Genomic DNA, 22,218 nt, shown 5'->3' on the forward strand with positions numbered 1-22,218 from the left:
CAACAAGGAAGTATCCCTCAGCAACAAGAAAAACAAAAACACACACTTTTATGGAGCACAAGAGCCATTTGTCTAGCTTGTTTAAGTCACAGGATCCTGGAAATCAGATTATTTTTTTCAGTAGCACTCCCTCTACAGTGTAAATTGAGGCTGGGAAATACCACTGTGTACTTTAGTTTATTGATATGCTATGAGTCATCAAATCACTACAGAAACAGTCCCACTGTTCCTGTGTACCCACGAACAGTGTGTTTCAGATCAAAGTGTGACTGAGTTATACTTTAAACTATCTAACATCAATATCAACTGTTTATATGCTGATCTACTAATGGTAAATAGAATGAAACTCCAAGACTCCTTTAAACTGCCAGGATTTCTGCCAGGCAAGAAAATACATTGAAAGCTGTATTAAATTTCCATAATGATAATTAACTTCAAACTAATCAAAATCCAGCAAGTCGATACCAAATCTCCACTTAAAACTGAGCCATTTCTGTTGGGCTGGCAGTATAACATACAGTATTGAAAAGAAAAAGGCAAAAGGATGCAACAATTCAGAAGACACACCTTGTCCTGAGTGATGTTCAGCTGCAGCCCCATGGTAGCCAGAAGACAAGTACCGTTGCTATTACGAACCAAATAGGTTCCAACCCCTGGTTTTTCCTTTGGAGTGGGAGTTGTAGTAGAAGATGGCACGGTGGTGTGGGTGACAGGTGTCACTGTAGTAGAAGGCTTGTCTTCATCGCACAGAAACTCTAAAACAAGCAAGAATAAAATAAACTAGAATGAACTTTTTCTTAATTGGTAAGGCCGAGGCAGAGTAAAATATTTCTCAAGATCAGAATTCAAGAGGGCTCTAATAATGGGAAAGAACACCTTGTTAGTATAATTTTCAACTAAATGAGACAGGTTCTCAAACTGCTGCTTCATATCTGAAAGATGTCTGCATTATAATACACCATAAATGTTTTATTTACTCACGCATGGCTGCATGCTCATCCCAAAGAATTTCACCAGCCTCTGGTGTAAAATTCAGGGATGTAAGGCAGCAAACATTTCATTCCTACCTATCCTGCACCTTCTGCCATCCCACATACAACCGTTATAAAAAGAAGAAAGCTGTCGAATAGGAAAGAGCTCAGAAATCAATAAAAGCTTTATATATTAAAGAATCTTATTTGTATACTCTCTAAAAGAGGGGGAAAAAAGCATTTTAATCTCTAGTGGCTAAAGTCCTCACCTTGTATGCTCCGGGTTCCCATATGGGCACCAGTCCATAGCCAAGCTACTCCACTTCCCATCCAGCTCCCTGCCTGTGGCCTGGGAAAGCAGTCGAGGGTGACCCAAAGCCTTGGGACCCTGCACCCGCATGGGAGACCCAGAAGCGGCTCCTGACTGCTGGCTTAGGATTGTCTCAATTCCAGCCATTGCAGCCACTACGGGAGTGAATCAGCGGATGGGAGATCTTCCTCTCTGTCTCTCCTCTCTGTGTATCTTACTTTCCAATAAAAATAAATAGCATCTTTTTTAAAAAAAGAAACTGTTAGCAATTTCACAGTATTAGTGAGTAATAAATCTTACATTTCCATGAAGTCATACTGAAGTTATAAAATCAACTTGCAAAATTAAAACACAGAAATCTCATTTCTAGGCTCTGTTCTTAGAACTCCTGAAGAGCTGATGATCCAGCTATTACATCTGTTCAACAATTAGGTTTTATCAGCTAATACAATCTTTTAAAAGGCCATTTCAAAACATGTGCATCATAAAATCTAAATTGATAAGGATTGCTATTATTTACTAAAACTTTATAGTTCAATGAAAGCCAGGAACAAGTCTTAGTATATAAATGCTTTCAGATAACAACTTCAATAAAATCTACCTGCTGTACTCCAAGATTAAAGCAGGACTCAAGTATAGACATACATTCTTTCAGTACTCACCTTTTTTGCTCACTGTGCCATTTTCAACAAAAGCTTGCACAACAACTCCCCAGTAGTTCTGCACAACATCATTCATCTTCAACGTTAATAAACTATTGCATTTAAACATGGAATTCAAAGGAATTTCAATTTTCACAGAGTCACTAACATTAATAATTCCTATAAAACAAGATTAACAACAGCTTTTGCAAAGAAGGTAATAGAAATCTGATAACATAAACATACATATTTATACTGGCTTTCTTCTCTCAACCTGCCCCATTCCATGCCCAAAGTGACAACACATGACATGTTCCAGGGAGTGACAGTTACTGAGGCTGAAACTTACAGAATAAGGGGAAAACCAAATGGAGCTAAAGAAGAAATATGAGGAATGCATGTGGTGGTGCAGTGGGTTAAGCTGCTGCCTGCAACACCAGTATCCCATATGAGTGCCAGTTCAAGACTCGTTTTCACTGCTTCTAATACAACTCTCTGATAATGCACATGGGAAAACAGCAGATGACTGCCCAAGCACTTGGGCCCCTGCCATCTATGTGAGAGATCTTACATCATTGGTTCAGTCCCCAAATAGCCACAACAGTCAGAGCTGGACCAGTCCAAAGCCAGGAGCTTCTTTTCAGTCTCCTACAAGGGTGTTTAGGTGCAAAGACTGGGGCCATTTTCCAGTGCTTTCCCAAATACATTACCACGGAGGTGAGTTGGAAGTGGAGCAGGCAGAACTCAAACTAGCATCCACACAGATGTCAGCACGACAGGCAGCAGCTTTATGTGCTACGCTACAGCACTGGCCCTCAAAATGTTATTTATTTAATCAAATAAAAAATGAAACAATTTTTTAAAAGCTGCATTTATTACTGCTAGATAAATGGGGGTACATGTGTATCTATAATTTTATTCTCTGTAATTTTCTACATTTTGATCATAAAAAGAAAGTTATTCCAATTTTCAGATACATAAAGTAGTATTTTAAAAGACTGAATTATTTCAAAAACAATTCTTAACAGTCCCTTTAAAAGGGAGAGATTTTAGGTTGCAAACAGTTTTAAAATCTCTTATTTCAAAGAAGCTACTAAAAAAAAAAAAAGAGTTCCGTCTGTTCAAAATAAAGGCGGGGAGAGAAATATGAACATTTAGACTTCCTTGTTTTTCTATGTACATTTTGCTTTTACTGCTGCTCCCATGGCCCGGACATTATTACATCAGCCCTTGATTACTGTAACAGCCTCTTAACATTGGAATCTTTGCCTGCAGTCTCCTCTCTTCCAAATTAATCCTGCAGATTCTTCTTCATCAACTATTGTCTCTGCTTTTGCTACATCATTCTGTTGCTTTAAAAAAAAAAAGCTAAAATGGTTCTGCAGTGTCTTTCCCATCAAGTTAAATGTCTTTCCTTGGCTTCCAAGGCTTTTCCTTCGGCAGTTCTCCAATTACCACTGCACAAGCTATACTTCCCCCTGCTGGAAATATCCTAATCCAAATTCTCCACTTACTCAAATTCTATCATTAGTCACAGTGGCAGTGCACAAGCTGCTTTTTAACCAAGTGTTCTCATTCTTCCAGCGCACACGGACTTCTTTCTTTCTGCTAATCAGGACTAGTGGTGAGAACATGCTAGGATCAAGCACAGGAATGCACAGATGGGCCCAAGGACTATGTACCACATGCAAAGCTTGCTGTATACAGTCAGTCAGCCCTCTGTATCGGTGGTTTCCACATGCCTGGGCCCAGTCAATCAGAGATAGAAAATACTTTTAATTATATCTGCAGTAAACATGCAGATATAATTAAACAAGCACACATTTTGTCATTATTTCTTAAGCACAACTATTTATATTATATTATTATTGATAAGTATGTATACCACTGATAAGTAATCTAGAGATTATCTAAATGTATACAGGAAAATGCGTGTGGATTATGTGCAAATACTACACCATTTCCTCACATTATAAAAGATTTATAAACCCTCTGCTGCGTGCTTGGGTGCTGGGTACTGGGTCCATGAGCCCCGGGACAAGCGGGTCTGGCAGGGCCTAGGTCACCTGGCCTGGGTCTTTAGGCCCACCTGTGAGAACTGATCCTCAGTGAAGACAGAGTCCACTGGGGTCTGCAGAGGACATCTGGTACCACAGCAGAGGAAACAGAACAGAACAAGTTGAACAACTACCCCAGCCAAGCAATGATAGCAAATATCTGGGTGAATGGAGACTCGAAGGTCAACTAGTCATGTAGGCCCCGGTCTCCCAAGGGTTAACTCCACAGCTTACCTTGTTTCTAAGGGGTAACAGAATGGGCAATCTTGGCCTAATGCATTTTAGCCCCTGGCTTGACTGCAAGTTACTCTTCCTAACTTCCCCTTTGTTAAGATGCCCCCAGGGGAGTTTAGGAGTTGCTTGAACGTTGGGATAATACTGGGAGGGACTAGGCAGACTATAAAAGATGCAGGCTGACCCCAAATAAGTTTGGCATTCTGTGTACAAGAGTGACCCACTGCGTGTTGTCTTGTGTTGTCTTATGTGTTGTCTGTTTGTAACCCTAGCCCCTCTGCTCGGCTCGGGGTACGCGGCGACGCGGGCGTTGCCGACATAGTCAGACAATGCAGCCTCATCCTTGAATTGGCAAGATAGATAGCATTTCGGAACTACTGAAACCACCTGGGCAAAACCCATGAAGCATGTACCACATTGGGACCATGGGTCAACACTGGGTGACCATTCTCCATCCTAGGGTACTGGGGCGGTTGGGAGGCTGGGCATGGCTTCTCTCCTTTATCTGTCCCCTTCCCCAAAAACAGGAAGGAGAAATAGAATATTTAGAAACAATGATCACACCCACTTTTCCCTAACTCTCAATCATTCCCACCCTGACCAACTATGTAAACATCACCTAAAATAAAAATAAACCCTCCACTACTCAAAGAGAAACACAAGCAGCAAATATAAAAAATGAGACTGAGCTTAATGTTTACCAATTCTCCATGACTTCAGAACACAACTTAGCTTTGTCTCTCCAATTCTTTCACTAGCTCTGAGGCAAGGCAGAGCACATACATATAAGATAAAAACACCCCATTAAATATATATACATATATATACATATATATATATATATATATATATATATATATGCTCACACACACATACATACAAGACAGACCACAAAAAATAGATAAACCCCACAATTTTTACATGTGGTATCATATACAGATATACATACCATAGATATGATAGCAAATAACTGTTAAGACAATATCTGCTTTCCAGGGTTGCTATTAAGGGAAATCCCAAAGCCTATGGAATTTTATCATAAAATCAAATAGAAAAACCAAATAAGCAGAAAAAACTTGACCACATTTTTAAAAAAGGGATTATATGAAATGCTACAGGTAAGACATCTAGAGTAATACCTAGCACAGAGCAAAACACGTGAATAATGACAGCAAATACCACTGTCACAAACACCACTATGCATGGGTGTCAGAGTAAGAGCCAAGGGACTAAAAGCTATGATATTTTCATTGTGGTTAGGAAGATAGACAGGCATAATGATGACTTTTAAACTGGTTACATTTCTATTATCAATAAAAAAGCAAGAGGACATGGCACAAATCCAGTTAATAAGGTTACCTTTGTCTTTAGCGCCAGAAAATACTGTGTTATCACTAGTGTTGTAGGAAAATGAAATGCTGTCGATCAAATAGTGAGATGCTTTCTTGGTGAAATTCACAGACCAGGAAAAAGCGGACCCAAACTGCACTGCTATTTTGGGACCATTCTCGTCATCCCCACAAGAGCTTCCCTTATATGTCACATTGCTAAAACCTGGAGTAACGGATTTCTAAAAGAGAAAGAATTCTGTGAGTAAAAAACAAATAGGCAGCAATGAGCACCAAGCATTTCAGACTGTATCACACATTTCTGGGGCTGGTGTTGGGATGCAACAGATTAAGACACCACCTGCTCCCACTTATGATCCAGTTCCCTGCTAATGGCCTGGGAAAATCAGCATTAGATGGCTCAAGTGCGGGGGGCCCCTAACACCCACAAGAGAATGAAGTCACTGGCTTGAACCTGGCCCACTGCTGGCTACTGTGGCCATTTGGGAGTTGAACCAGCAGAAGGAAGATCTCTCGTTGTCCTCTTTCCTATAAGTCTGACTTTCAAAACAAATAAACCTTTAAAAATCTTTTTAAATGAGGCTGTTAAGGGGCAAGACTTTCATAAAAAGAACATTTTAAACAAGAATTGGATTAAGATTTTAATAACAAGCTCCTTTAAAAAGAGGCCAACTTTGATACATGTGCATACATTTTAAACATATTACCGAAGTAGTTAGACTTGAACAAATAATACTCAAATAATCTTCCCAAATCCAATTCTAAAAACAAATCCCAGAGAGCTAATGAATTAGAATATCCATTCCAACACTAAACAGAATACGTACAAGTGTTCACGTCCCCCCGAAAAAAACCACCCAGAATTGAAATGTAAGTCAGTTAGCATGAAATCATATTTGAAAAAAACGCACCTTAAGTATTTTAAATAAGGCAAAATTAAATTCTTACTGCAGAAATCCAGGAAAATTAAAATATTTACTTACAGTAGTTTTGTTGATAGTTTCGTAGCTTATGTTGAAATTCATCTGCCATTTTGCATAAAGGCAAGTGGCATTTTTTGAATCCTTCAAATCAAGTTCAAATGCATATGACTGGCTGGCTCCTGCATTTATGTCAAAAAAATAGGATTTTTAAATTGTACTACAGAATATTCAAACAACAATTAATTGTATATTTCAAAACAGTATAAGATTCTGAATGTTCAAAATACACATGAAAAACCAAATGTCTGAGGTGACAGGCCACTTACCTTGATCTAATCCTTACACTTGTATGCATGTACTAAAATGCCATCCTGTAACCCATAAACAAATACAATTATGCTTGTGTACTTATTTTAAAAACTTCAATCAGCTCTAAAGAGAAGCAAGGTATTTTTAATATATGCTATCCTAGTGATTATTTTTCTTTGTAATTTTTAACAAAATTCTTGACAGGCCCAGCTTCAAATTAGCTCAGTTCTGGAGGTGGCAGGGCAGCGAACCAGAGAGCATGGATGATCTCTCTCTCTCCCATCTCTCTGTAAAATCTGCCTTTCAAATAAAAATAAATAAATCTTTAAAAAAAAAAAAAAAGAAAAAGCTATCGCTTCTCTCAAAGCACTGATGAAATGTTCCCTGCAAAAATAACGACAGAGTTGATGTTCTGTGGTCTTGCCACTTTAAATCTGATAGCAAGCTACAAGATCTAAAACACCTAGATATCTTCCCCAACCCTTACTCAGATGTGATCAGAATAGAGGTAGCTCCTCCTAAGCATGTGTATCCTATTACCAAAGAACAGTCATTACATCTCTAAGAAAAACCTTCCATAAACTGAAGTTTCATCTGTTTCACTTTAAAATGTGGTTGATTAGCAAGGCTGATGAATCTTTTGACATGCATTCAAAACTATTTCCTAAATTCTCCATCTGCCACCTCTAAAGAGGCAGAGAAACTTTATAAAGACACAAAAGCCCTGGGAGTTTTTACACTGAGCCCAAAGACTCAAAACACTAACTCCGAGTAAGGAAACTGGCTGACGAACACGGCAGTGTAAGGTAGTAGACAACCACCCAATGATTTTCACTTTCTCACACCATATACAAGGACTAAGCCGTCTTCTCAAGATAACTGCATAACCATTAATGATATATGAGAAATTCGGTGTCATCCACAGGCAGGGACATGTTGCCAATTTGTTTCAAGTTGTACACAGAAGCCTAGTGTCATGCTCTGGAGACCTGGCTGTCTTGGGAAGCCTAAAGAACACACTTAGGCCAAAGCGTGCGGTTACTGACAGTGACTAAGCTTATTGGCTAAGGCCCCAAAAGACCTTGTGAGACTTATGTCAATGTTACAATGACTTTTCTCTGAGTTGAAAATGGCATGGAGCTGTGATCCCGTTCCAGCCCTAACCCACAGTGGCGCTCTGAGAACTCACACTTCTTCAAATCAACTGCAAATCTTCTTATACAGCATATTATTCTTCTGTTCCAAACTTACAAACAACTATGAAAAGCCCCACATATACTAGAGGAAAACGAAAAAGCCATGCAAAATAGTAATAAAATCGGTATGCCCCAAACCAAGAGAACTGCAGCTTTATGATGCAGATAGCACAGGCTGTAACTCAAAGTTATCACCTGACATCAAATTCAAGATTGTCTACCTGGTGGCCCATGAACAAAAACAGAAATACCCGGAGGGCTCCAGCACACAGTCCACTCTCTTCACAGCCTTTCTGTCTGCGAAAGCCATTCTTTTCACTCCTGGTCTCCATCTCCGATTGCACAGAGATCACTTCCACCCATACATCTATCACCTCCAAGTCAGTAGTTTTCAAAACTAGAATTTGTTCTGCTGTCTCCAATCACTTCTCTCCTCAGCCTCTTTGGCACTAAATGAAAACCAGGTCAGTCACTCAAACCCAGAAATTTTAGAGTTTCTACTCTGTGAAATCCTATCTTTTCCTAGTTTTCTCTTAAATTCAATCATTGCTTTGATTTCTAGTCCCAACCTACCGTCCTTCTTTTAATCATTACAGAGGCTCCCTGGTTACCCCTAGAAGTACTGTCACATTAATCGTCCTTAAATATCATTTCCTTTCAGGACACTTTCTTGTTTAAAAAGTTTTATTGGCTCCAATATTCCCATACTAAATGTGAATTCCTTTGCTTGTCTTTCCTTAATCTTGTCCCACCCTATTACTTTAGCTTCTCTCAACCCATTTTCCCAGAACACACCCTTTAATCCAGTTAAACTCGTTTCCAACACACCCAAATGTCATATTCTATTCAACCTCTACCTTGAGGCTTCTACTGTGGTTAGCATTTGAAAACTACCTTTCTTCTACTGACCTAAACATCACCTGAATAAATATTCCCTTCTCCTTTAGGCTGCCCTGAACCTGAAATAAAGTCCCCTTGTTTGGAATTTCTAGTGGATATCACTGTGCACTAAAAAAGTTGGGGAAGAGCCTGGCGCAATAGCATAGTGGTCAAGGTCCTTGCCTTGAATGCCTGGGATCCCATATGAGCACCGGTTCTAATCCCGGCGACTCCGCTTCCCATCCAGCTCCCTGCTTGTGGCCTGGGAAAGCAGTCGAGGACGGCCCAAAGCCTTGGGACCCTGCACCCGCGTGGGAGACCTGGAAGGGGCTCCTGGCTTCGGATTGGCTCAGCTCCAGCCATCGCGGCCATTTGAGGAGTGAACCATCAGATGGAAGATCTTCCTCTCTGTCTTTCCTCTCTGTACATCCGCCTTTCTTTTTTTTTTTTTTAAGATTTATTTTATTTTTATTACAAAGTCGGATATACTGAGAGGAGGAGAGATAGAGAGGAAGTGGAGCTGCTGGGATTAGAACCACCAGCCATATGGGATCAAGGCGAGGACCTTAGCCACTAGGCCACGCTGCCAAGCCCTACATCCGCCTTTCTAATAAAAATAAATAAATCTTTAGAAAAATTATAAAATAAAATAAAACAAAGTAAAGTAAAAAAGCTGGGGAAAAAAATAATCACTTTCCCAGTCTGCCTTGCAGCAAGAAGGAGCACTTGGGCTAAATGCTGCCTAACAAAGATATTCACCCCACATTTTAAATAGGAGGGCTTCCAATGGAACCAGGACTGGAACAAATGCCCTGGAGGGAGGGGAAGTAGCTGCACGAGATAGAGCACCCCGGCTGCAGGACCAGCAGGGCTGGTGGTCAAGTGGGCAGTGATGCAAGCTGCTGTGTCACATTTAGTGATAGTGTAGCTCAGTAGCAAGATATGGGGGTTGTACAGCCAGTAGGACCAGTCATTCTGAGCTGATATATCTCTTACAAAGTAAAGATTTTATTGATATATAACATACACAAAGAAGGGGCTCGGCAGCGTGGCCTAGTGGCTAAAGTCCTCGCCTTGATCCCATATGGCCGCTGGTTCTAATCCCAGCAGCTCCACTTCCTCTCTATCTCTCCTCCTCTCAGTATATCTGACTTTGTAATAAAAATAAAATAAATCTTAAAAAAAAATAAAAGAAAGAAAAGCATGAATAACATATATAAAAGGAAAAGTGACATAACACAGTAAGTACACAGTTTATAGAATTTCCACAAACTGAACCCACTGGTGTTAAGAAACAGAACATTACCAATGCTTCCAAAGCTCCTCGTTTCCCTTTTTGGTTACTATTCCCCTCCCAAAGGTAACTACTTTTGTAACTTCTCTTCTAAAGTTTACTTATTCATTCTTACTTATTCTAAAGAAAGAGACAAAAAAAGAGAGGGAGAGAATTATCCTTAATTCTTCAGTCCTCCCTACCCACAAATACCAGCAATAACCAATGCTCAGCTGGGCCAGACCAAACAAACCCAGGAGCTAGGTCTCCCAAGTGGGTGGGAGGGGCCCAAGTTTTTATTTACTTGTTAAAGCTCACTATCCTGATTTCTAACACTATAGATCAGTTTTACCCGTTTTTCAACTTGACACAAATGGAATCATTCACTATGCTACCTTTGGCATCTAGCTGCTTTTCATTCAACATCATGTTTAGAGAGATTCACCCAAGTCGTGCATAACCGCAGGTTAGTCATTCTCACTGCCCTGGTCCTATACCTTTCTTTGATTAGGTGTGAAACTATGCTCTACGTTATTTTTTTTTTTAAAGATTTATTCCTTTTGTTACAGCCAGATACACACAGAGGAGGAGAGATAGAGAGGAAGAGCTTCCGTCCGATGATTCACTCCCCAAATGAGCCGCAACGGGCCAGTGCGCGCCGATCCGAAGCCGGGAACCTGGAACCTCTTCCGGGTCTCCCACGTGGGTGCAGGATCCCAATGCCTTGGGCCGTCCTCGACTGCTTTCCCAGGCCACAAGCAGGGAGCTGGATGGGAAGTGGAGCTGCTGGGATTAGAACCGGCGCCCATATGGGATCCCGGGGCTTTCAAGGCGAGGACTTTAGCCGCTAGGCCACGCCGCCGGGCCCAACTCTACATTATTTATCTGTGCTAGTCTTGGACATTTGGATAGTGTCCTCTTTGGTTCTATTACAAAGGCTACTGTAAGCATTTTTACACACAATATTGGTAAATACATGTGAGTGTGGATTTGTTGGTTATATATCTAGAAAGGAAATTGTGGCAAAAGCTTCACAGTATGCCCTGCTACCTTTGTCATAAATTCCTTCTGTTTAAAATCAGTAACATTATATTTCTCTCGCAATAAAGCTGCCTATGCTATTTATATTTTCTGTAGCCATTTTGTCCACAAAGCTGTCCTTACGTCTAGAAAACCTAAACGAGTAGGTACAATGCATGGCTCCATGTTTCAGTAATATTTCATACTATTCTGAATTACTCAGTGACTTCATGCCAATCAAGTCTGCCTCCTCCCTACTGTCATAATATCCAAAAGCAATTTTCAACTGTTACTTCAAACGAAACTGGTGTGCCATGGGAAATCAGAATATAAAGTAATTCATTACTTAAAAAAAATCACCAAAGTCTATAGATGAACTATTATGTATCAATGGCTTCAAGATTCTCTTTTGATAATGTGCCTGTAACTCTTATGAATTCTAATTTTGTTCCCTTAATCAAAAAATGTTATCTACACCACAACCCCCAGGAGTATGCCTTTTATATGAATGCCATCCATCACTGATGCCATGGTGGAGGAGACCATGTGTATTATTGTTCCTCTACCTCTCAACATTCCCCGTAGTACTGAATACATACAAGCTTTTCAATAAACACTGACTGATTGCATCAAGGTGAAAATACCCTACAGTAAGGACAGAGTTTAATATGGTTACAGGAAGGCCAGGCCTCTAACTCTGCCGAATTATGAACCTGCAAATTCCCCCAAAGCCCCCCCTCAACAAATTTTGACATGAAATTCAAGCTAGGAGAAATGCTCTTCCCACAAGGTAAATCTACACATTGGTTTAAAAAAATTTCTAGCAAGCAATTTCCATCTTCATTGCTATGTTTGACCTGAGAGTAGCCAGGCCATTTTTGTTTGACAGGCTTTATGACAAAAAAAAAAAAAAAAAAAAAAAAAAAAAAAAAAAAACGTGTGCAACTGGATACATCCTAAAGTATATAATTATAGAGTTGAGACTTTATTTACCAAAGCAAAAAACCGGCATGGCACAAAGCCAACTTTCTCCTATTTAAAGAAGTTTTCAACTCTGTTTCCAGAAAGGTCATTTCTAGGTTCTTGCAGAACTTGGACTTCACTTGTGAAAGCATGAGATGCTAAAAAAAAGTGGCTAGATTTTTACAAGCCTGTTTGATCCAAAGCATAGCTGAAAAATACTCATCAGCCAACAAAGCCAGAGGTGGGGAAAGAACACAACACCAATGATAAAACCAAGCCAATTAAAAACAGTGACCTCAGAGGTAATAAGAGGTAATTAAGAACCCCCATTTCTAATGTTGAAGAGCTAGAATTCAAACCAGGCATTCAAATTTAATAGCTGTGAGATGCTGGGCAAGTTACCCTTGCTGTGAATTGCTATGTGTATTCTCTGACAGCTTCTTTAAAAGCTTTATCAAGTCATCAGAGCCCAGGGAACTATACCAAGCAAGTCAGATTCCAGTTTACAAGTTCCCTTTCTGGTAAACATAGCACCCCGGGATCCTTCAGACTTTTTTAAACTTTACACTTGCTTTCATCATGTTAATTTAGGCACTTCTGTCCTCAAACTCTTCAATTCCAAATGAGGCTCCCTCCCAGTACTGAGGGGCAGGAAGTTAAACCACTGCAGTGCTAGTTCAAGCCCTGGCTACTCAGCTTTCAATCCAGTTCCCCCCTAACAAGACAACAGAGGATGCTGCAAGTGTTCGGGCTCCTGCCACCCATGTTGGAGGCTCAGATGGAATTCCTGATCCTCATTTCAGACCAGGCCAGCTCTGACTGTTACAGCCTTTTGGAGACTCAATCAGCAGATGGAAGATTCCACTCGCTTCTCTCTTTAAAATAAATAAATATATTGGGCCCGGCAGCTAGGGTGCTCGCCTTGAGCACACCGGGATCCCACACGGGCGCCAGTTCTGGTCCCGGCAGCTCCACTTCCCATCCAGCTCCCTGCTTGTGGCCTGGGAAGGCAGTCGAGGACGGCCCAATGCTTTGGGACCCTGCACCCATGTGGGAGACCCGGGAGACCCGGAAGAGGTTCCTGGTTCCCGGATTTGGATCGGCGTAGCACCGGCCGTTACGCTCACTTAGGGAGTGAAGCATCAGATGGAAGATCTTCCTCTCTGTCTCTCCTCCTCTCTGTATATCTGACTTTGTAATAAAATAAATAAATCTTTAAAAAATTAATAAATATATATATTTTTTTTTTCAAAAATTTTCACTTCTCAAATACATGTAATAGCTAGACCCCAGCTGAGGTGAGGCTAAAGCCAGGAACCAAAGCTAGGAACGGGACCCAGCACGATAGCCTAGCAGTTGTCTTAAAGGTGCCAGGATCCCATATGGGCGCTGGTTCTAATCCCAGCAGCTCCACCTCCCATCCAGTTCCCTGCCTGTGGCCTGGGAAAGCAGTCGAGGATGGCCCAACACTTTGGGACACTGCACCCACGTGGAAGACCCAGAAGAGACTCCTGGCTTTGGATTGGCTCAGTCCCAGCCGTTGTAGCCGCTTGGGGAGTGAACGGAAGATCGTCCTCTCTGTCTCTCCTCCTCTCCATATATCTGGCTTTCCAATAAAAATAAATAAATAAATCTTTAAAAAATTGTAGCACTGTTTCTAAGGCAGAAACACAATTATTTGTTTAAAAAAAATAGCTAGGAACTCAATTCAGGTCTAGTACATGGATAGTAGGAACTAAACTGTACTTGAGCCATCACTGCTGCTTCCCAGAACCTGCACTAACAGGAAGCTACAGTCGGGAGCCAGAGCTGGAAACCACACACAGGCATGCTGATATGGAACATAGGCATCTTAGCCACCAAGCAAAATGTCTGCCAGCAGACAGCCCTTTTTTTGTTTTGTTTTTAAAGATTTACGTACCTATATATTCAATAGGCAGCATCACAGACAGATCCATCTTCCTTCACCTGATTCAATCCCCAAATGCTCTCAACTGCCAGAGCTGGACTAGGTGAAGCCAGGAACCAGGAATTCCATCAACGTCTCCCACATGGGTATCAAGGCCCAAAGCATTAGGCCATCACCTGTTGCTTTCCTACTCACACGATCAGGAAGCTGGACGGGAAGCAGAGTACCTGGGACTTACAGCAGTGCTCTGATGTGGGATGCTGCTATCAATAGCAGAAGCTTAAGCGGCTACACAATGCCAGCCCCAAAAATAGTCTCTAAAAAATAGGACACAGGAGTCAATACCACAGCATAGTACATTAAGCCTCCACCTGCAACTCCAGCACACATCCTATGGGTGCCCGCTTGAGTCCCAGCTGATCCACTTCCAATCCAATTTCCTGCTAAAGGCCTACGAAAAGCAGCAGAAGGCTCAAGTGCTTGGGCCTTTGGCACCCACTGAGAGACCTGGATGAAACTCCTGGTTCCTGGCTTTGGCCTGAGCCAGAGCAGCCACTGCAGCCACCTGGGGACTGAATCAGTGAAAGGGAGATCTCTCTCTGTCTCTAACTTTGTTTTTCAAATATATAAATAGGAACTGATGTAATGCCTCAAGAGGCTCAATCCTTGCCTTGCAATACCACGATCCCATATGGACGCCGATCTGCATCCCCGTTGCTCCACTTCCCATCCAGATCCCTGCCTGCGGCCTGGGAAGGTAGCAGAAGATGGCTAGGTACCCTGTACCCACGGGGAAGATCCTGAAGAAGCTCTTGACTCCTGGCTTTGGATTAGCTCAACTCCGGTCACTGCAGCCATTTGGAGAGTAAAACAGCAAACAGAGGATCTTTCTGTCTCTCCTTTTCTCTGTAAATCTGAGTTTTCAATAAAAATAAATAATTCTTCAAAAATACTTTTTAAAAATTATTACAAAAAAAACGGACACACAGGCATGCAGTGCCTATTTATTCTTTTGTTGTTGTTGTTCAGAATGATGGTTTTCCCATTGGTTTAAATCAGATTAACAGTTACTCACTTAAAATTCTAAATTATACTTGAGTGAGTGTATTCCCTGCACTCAGTTACACAAACTCTTTCTGGAAAGACTCCTAGTAAGCATCTGCTGCAGCAGTTCAAATCCTGCTCATGACACCTACATCCCATCTCACAGTACCTAGGTTCTGCTTGGATTCCAGCTTCCTGCTGATGCGCAGCGCGAGGCAGCAGTTGATAACCTAGGTCTTGGTGCATGGACCCAGGTCCATGTCACAGTTGCTGGCTTGGGCCTGGCCCAATCCAGTAGTTACACACATGTGGGAAGTGAAACAATGAATGGGATATTTCTTTCTGTTTTTCAAAAAAAAAAAAATGAAAATAAATAAAAATGTAAAAAGAAAATAAGCATCAATATTTTTAAAAAACAGAAAATATTAACTTTAAGCTATGAATGTTGAACATATGAAAAGGAACATTGAAAACTAATTTTGAAATCTGATTTAAGTTACAAAATTATTTTAAAGCCAGAGTGTGGGTCAGGAAATAAGATTCAACACTTTTCAACTAATGGGAAGTGCTCACAGCTGAGTGGTGTCTGGCTGCTCTCCAGCACTCCTTCTGAAATGCACAGCAAGATACCAACAAGCACTTACAAGGCACACTTCGGGGTCTGAGGGGATCTCTGAAGGTTTGATTAGGAAATTATTATCAGAATGCTTTCGTCCTTACAGGAGAAACAGAGCAACCTTCCTTTGCCAACAGTCACCTACGTGAACTCCAGGGCTAGGAAATAATTCTTGTTTATGAAGTCCACCCAAAAACATAGGAGGAAAAAACTGCGTTCATGGAAAACACTAAATGTCAGAAGCCCATCAGACGAGATAACCTACGATGAATGGAATAGTGATAAGCCTATCTTCTCAAGTACCTCTAGTCCAACTAGTCATTTCTAATACTGAGATTATCAGTTAAACAAAATGTGGGGGGGCCCGGCGGCGTGGCCTAGCGGCTAAAGTCCTCGCCTTGAAAGCCCCGGGATCCCATATGGGTCCCAGTTCTAATCCCGGCAGCTCCACTTCCCATCCAGCTCCCTGCTTGTGGCCTGGGAAAGCAGTTGAGGACGGCCCAAGGCATTGGGACACTGCACCCGCGTGGGAGACCCGGAAGAGGTTCCAGGTTCCCGGCTTCGGATCGGCGCGCACTGGTCCGTTGCGGCTCACTTGGGGAGTGAATCATCGGACGGAAGCTCTTCCTCTCTGTCTCTCCTCCTCTGTGTATATCTGGCTGTAATAAAAATGAATAAATCTTTAAAAAAAAATGTGGGAAGCTAACAGAGCAATCTCTGTGCTTTCTTTCGGAGGCGTTGGTTTTCTGTGCAAACCTAACTCTCCTCCTCACCAAGGACTTCTAGGCTCTCCATATCAACCCTCACAACTACCTAGACAGAGCTGAATGCAGACAAGTACAGATAAGACTGGCCGTATTATGTGGGATTATACCTTAGCAAATTGGTCTTTATTTATTTGACTGAACACTAATCTTAAAGTTCTCCATCGACATCATAGAAGAACTTCTTGCAAGATATCACTTAAGACACACAGAATAAAGAGATCCCAAAATAAATCACCGTCATATTCTCACAGCCCATAAAGGCATAATCCCACAGATTAAACATGTGCTATGCCTCGTGCTAGGTAGGCAACGCAAAATAACAGCACAAAAGATAAAATCATAGGGCCCGGCGCAGCAGCCCAGTGGCTAAAGTCCTCACCATGCACTTGCTAGGATCCCATGTGGGCACCAGTTCTAATCTTGGCTGCTCCACTTCCCATCCAGCTCCCTGCTTGTGGCCTGGAAAAGCAGTCGAGGACGGTCCAAAGCTTTGGTGACCTGCACCCGCACGGGTGACCCAGAAGAAGCTCTTGGCTCCTGGCTTCGGATCGGCACAGCTCTGGCCGTTTTGGCCACTTGGGGAGCGAAACAGAGGACGGAAGATCTTTCTCTCTGTCTCTCCTCCTCTCTGTATATCTGGCTTTCCAATAAAAATAAATAAATCTTTAAATGAAAAACAGATAAAATCATAACAGAGCCCTAACTAGAACTGAGAAGAGTGGCAATGATAATCGCTGAAGAGTTTTGGGAATGACAAAATGTAATCCTCTTTCCCCGATGGTCACATGGCTCGCCTCCTTCTAACACACCTAGGTCTCTTGCCACAGGCTACCCAACAAGGCAAGGCCTCTTCCCTACATACTTACTACACGAAGGGGTCAGCCTCATCGCCTACTCCTATCCTCTGCTCATTCTTTTTCCTCATTACCTGCCTTATCTTCTTCACAGTATTTATCACTATGTGAAATTACATAATTTACTTGTTGGGCTGCCTTCTCCCACTACAGTGTGAGCTCCATGACTGCTGTGACCTCAGCTATCCTAAGGATTATTCTCCCCCTTTCACCTGGTATAGTGACTGGAATCAAAGACATTCAGCATCCCCATACCCCACACCCCTGTGGTAGCACGGCAAGCTAATGTCCCACAAGCTGTGCTGGAATCAGATATGGGTCCCTGTTTGAGTTCTGGCTGCTGCACTTCTGATTCAGCTCCCTGCATTCTGATTCAGCATCAACATGACTCCTAATGGCCTGGGAAAGCAGCGCGAGGAGGGTCCAAGGCCTTGGGCCCCTGCATCCACACAGGAGAACCAGAAAAAGCTCCTGGCTTCAGCTTTGGACCAACCCAGCTCTGGCCCTTGCAGACATTTGGAGAACGAACCAACGGATTGAAAATCTTTCCCTCTCTCTTTATCTCTGAGTTTCAAATAAAATAAATAAATGTTTTTTAAATGACATTCTATAAGTATTTGTGGGAGGGAGGTAATTCTGCCAGTGCAGTTTACACAAAAGGTAGCTGTGGCAGGTTTTTCCCATCCATAAGCCTAAATGGTTAAAAAATATACCTCGGGCTCGGCAGCATGGCCTAGTGGCTAAGGTCCTCGCCTTGATCCCATATGGCCGCTGGTTCTAATCCCGGCAGCTCCACTTCCTCTCTATCTCTCCTCCTCTCAGTATATCTGACTTTGTAATAAAAATAAAATAAATCTTAAAATAAAATAAAATAAAATAAAATAAAATAAAATAAAATAAATCTTAAAAAAAATATATACCTCAACCCTAAAAAAAAAAAAAAAAGCTATTTCTAATCATCAATAGAAACAGAAGTCTAAAATCCAGGATGTCACAAAGCGAACATAATTAGGTAATACTGTCAGTAAAGTAGTTTCATCCACTATCCTTTTTATCATGCTTCTAAATCATGGAACTTTTCAGAAACTTCACTAGTCAATTATAATTCATTCAAGTAAACATCAGCATAACTTAATCTCTGTGAAAAAGACCACCATGCAGACTCTAAGAATTGCTTCTCTTACTTGACATAAAGCGGCTTTTTTTTAAGGGTATAAGACGATTATAAAGATAAACTGGCACAGCTACAGCCCTAATTCTAATCAGACTGTACCTACAGGACAGATTTTTCTTTACAAGTAGCCTCTACAGCACCTAGGCATAGTACTAGGTACATAGTAGGCACCTTACAAATATTACTAAGTTTTGGGGGGGCTGGTTCAGTGGTAAATCAGGCTATGCCTCAGCCTATGGTGCCAGGATCCCATATGGACACTGGCTGGAGTCTTTTGTTGCCCCACTTTTGATCCAGCCCCTTGTATTATGATCCAGCGTTAGCATTACCCATGTCAATGGCCTGGGAAAGCAGTGGAGGATGGCCCAAGTGCTTGGGCCCCTGCACCCATTGGGAGACCGACAAGAAGCTCCAAGTTTGCTCACTGCTGTCTTCTGTGGAGTTAGAGAAATTGTCCATCCCCTAATTCACTCCCCCAAACACCTACCAATACTGAGAGCTGGGTAGGTCTGCATCCAGGAGCCTGGAATTTCTTCTGGGTCTCCCACCCAGAAGAAGCAGACACCCAAACATGCGCCATCCTCCACTGCTTTCCCAAGCACACTAGCAGGGAACTGGATTGGAAGTGAAGCAGTTGGGACTCAAACCCTGGCACCTACACTGAATGCCAGCCAGCACCACAGGTGGAGGCCTAATCACCGAGTTCTCAAACAACTAATCTTCGTGTATGTTTTTATGTAGAAAAGTAACATGCAAAACCCACCCCACAACTGCAAACCTGCTAAATTCTTAGCGGGAAAAGTGACATGGGAGCCTTCATGCTCCACATGGAGCTAGAGCTGTCTGAAGAAGCAGGCATACAGAAAGGCAGTTTCAGTTTTATCCTAGAACCTGTTACATATCACATCTAGGTCCATGAACTTTCACTCCTCCGAATCCTGCTCCAGAACTGAGAGACCAGGAGAATCAATCCTGGAAATCTTGCAAGGGAATGAGTCTGGTTAGTCCCAACCAATAAATGGCGAACCAGCAGATGAGCTGATGGGTCCTTCCATGTGCTCCTTTTGTCTGTTTATTTCTGCAACAAGCAAACCTTGCTTTCACAGGAAAACAAAACAAAAAAAAAGCTTTCATGAAAAACAAAACAAAATTTAATGGCATAAAAGCCAACAAGTAGGACAACTACTATTTTTTTCACTATCTCTGAACAATAGCAGTGTTGTATTTGTGCAGATTCAATTGGCCGAGAATTCATGATGAACAGATGCCTTGGTCAGATGTGTTCCAGGCACTGATAAGGTTAAGGTGCTTTCCATTGTAAACAAGCCTCCCCAGCGTCAGTCAGTCCTCAGCCAAGGCTTTGCAACCCAGTTAACACTTTGAAGTAAACCTTCCACCAGAGTGCTACACAACGTTTCCTACACCCTGAGGAAACTGCACCGGATCCTGGACTTGCAAACAAAACAAACAAACAAAAAAAAGTGCTGCTGTTAGGAGGGCTTCACTTTGTTATTTACAAAGCACTTCACACAACTTTGGCTGATGGGAGTTGCATCCATCAGCATTTACCATATTAGAAACTAAATTTGAAAAACAAAATACATGAACATCAGAGCCGTCGGAATGGGCAGTCATCATACACTATTTAGCCTCACTATACACTGGTGAGAGGAAAGAAAAGCATAAACATTTGAGTAGTTTTCTGCAGTTCTGAATTCAGAGACCTGGGAAAGGCCCTTGCAAATCACTGGGTTCCAGAATCTTCCCAATGCTATGGCTCTGAAACAGGGCTGCTCAGCTTGGCACAGTGACCTCTGGAGGCAGATAAGTCTTTGTTTTGAGGGCCTACCCTGTGCCTGGCAGGGTATGGACCAGTATGCTGGGCCTGTGTTCACTGCATGCCACTACCGCCCCCCCAAGACAAGCAAAAATATTTCCAGACTGTCTCACTTCTTGAGAATTCACTGTTCTAGGACATTCATTTCACTCTACTGAGACGGGAATTACAAAATGCGTACCAGTACCACTACTGCCTTCTCCGACACCCCCAAACACGTCTGTATCGTCCCCACTCCCACTCGAGTCTATTCCTTCTGGCTTTGTATTGTGTCACAAACAGCAAGAGCCAGCGGGTAGTGACAAGCACAGGATGAATGAGGTCACAGGAAGAGACACTGGTCAAAGGTCAGCTTTATGCATTAGAGCTCTGGGGATCTGTGGCCCGTTCTGGCAGAACACAATCAGCTAAGCTCCATTACGACACCTGCTAACAACCAACTTTGAACTGACCCACCTGGCCTCTTGTGTCACGAGGAAGAAGCGGCCAGTCTCCCAGAGCTGTCCTCGGGGAGACACTCTAGCCTCAAATATGTCTGGATTTTTTTTTTCCAGTGTGGGAAGGGGGAGGGATTAGGTTCTGGCAGGGAGTTGGCAGCAAAATTAATTTGAAAAAATATTCTTAACCCGTCCACATAGGACATTCATTCTATACCCAAGTCTCCCACTCGTCCGTTTTCCAAAGACTCCAAAGGACAATGCCTCAACCAGTTTAAGGTCCCTTCAGTCTCAAAACTTCGACTGCCGAACTCAAATCCAGCACCATTGCTCATCTCTTAAATCATCTTTTCCCCCCACATTCTCAAAAGTCCCACCTACAACTCCCAGGAACCCTTTCCTGGCCCTCCAGGCTCTCTCATATGTCTCCACCCTTCCCGCCGCCCCCGTTTTACCCCCCAAGTTATTCCACGCAGGCAGTCTCTCTTCTCGAATTTCTTTCTCACTTCACACAATATTTTGTCAGTCGCCTTCCAAACTCTTCCCTGATCCAGGGCAATCAGGACTCTCCTAATTGCCTCTGCCGCCCCGGAATCTGCCAGGTCCCGCCCTCCCGCGCTCTCTCCCTAGAGTCTTCCCCAAGTTGGTCTTTCCACAGACCTCTGCCAAGCCCCTCTTCGACGACTCCCTAGGCATCCACGCGCCCCGCCCCCGCCCCGGATCTGCCCCTAGTTACTCTCGCGGTCGCTTCTTCGCCGCCACCCGTCGGTCAGGCCGTCTCTAGGTCACCGCTCGCCTCGGCCGAGCCACAGCCGCCGCCCAGTATCCGCGGCGGAGCCTCTCAAACGCCACCTCCCCCACACCCCACCCCTTCTGCGGGAACAGTCCTTCAAGTAGTGGCCTTCGAACCGGAGCCCCGGGCCCAGGCTCAACACCAAGCGGGAGGGCCCGAGAACTCACCGAGAACCAGGCAGAGCAGAACGAATCCCAAGCCCTGAACTGGGGAGAGACCGGGGCGCAGCATGATCCAACAGAGCAGGAGGCGACAACGGTTGGCGACCACGACAGGAAAGAGGCTCGCCTGGAGCTGAGAGACAACCGCCGACCACCTACCACAGCGATGCAAGAACCAGGAGTTGGCGCTTCAGCGCAAGTCATAAGACCAGGGGCGGGACTCTTTCTTGTTTTCAGCCTATCCTAGTGCTTGAAGAAAGCGAGAGGGGTGGTGATGTAGGATCAGTGGGCGGGGTGACCACGCCCTGGCTTTTTGGTTCACAACCATTTCTCCGCCTGTAAGCGATAGGCGCGGACGGTATCTTCTCAGATTAACGAAAGACGATGAACTTTTCAGGGCTGTACAGAGATTATTTCTACTCCGATTTCTTGAAGAAAAAAAATAATTTTGCTGCTATAAAAACGGTTTCTGCGTATCTCAAAGTCATGCCTAGAAAAATA

The 22,218-nt window shown here is 42.9% G+C and overlaps 1 protein-coding gene across 3 annotated transcripts in view; it reads right to left on the minus strand.

Moving 5' to 3' along the window:
- Positions 1-21,922, minus strand: part of LAMP2 (lysosomal associated membrane protein 2) — a 40,639-nt gene extending 18,717 nt beyond the window's left edge. The window contains exons 1-5 of one of the 3 annotated variants that reach the window (XM_012927732.2): positions 21,724-21,922; positions 6,546-6,664; positions 5,573-5,783; positions 1,944-2,102; positions 568-755 (exon numbers count right to left, since the gene is read on the minus strand). In XM_012927732.2, coding sequence (XP_012783186.2) covers positions 568-755; positions 1,944-2,102; positions 5,573-5,783; positions 6,546-6,664; positions 21,724-21,787 — 741 coding nt within the window. In that variant the 5' untranslated portion in view covers positions 21,788-21,922. The remainder of the gene's footprint in view (positions 1-567; positions 756-1,943; positions 2,103-5,572; positions 5,784-6,545; positions 6,665-21,723) is intronic. The other 2 variants (XM_012927733.2, XM_012927734.3) reach the window with 2 other exon arrangements.
- Positions 21,923-22,218: the final 296 nt, after the last annotated feature.

The sequence above is a fragment of the Ochotona princeps genome, chromosome X, assembly GCF_030435755.1.
Source record: "Ochotona princeps isolate mOchPri1 chromosome X, mOchPri1.hap1, whole genome shotgun sequence".
Taxonomy (NCBI): domain Eukaryota; kingdom Metazoa; phylum Chordata; class Mammalia; order Lagomorpha; family Ochotonidae; genus Ochotona; species Ochotona princeps.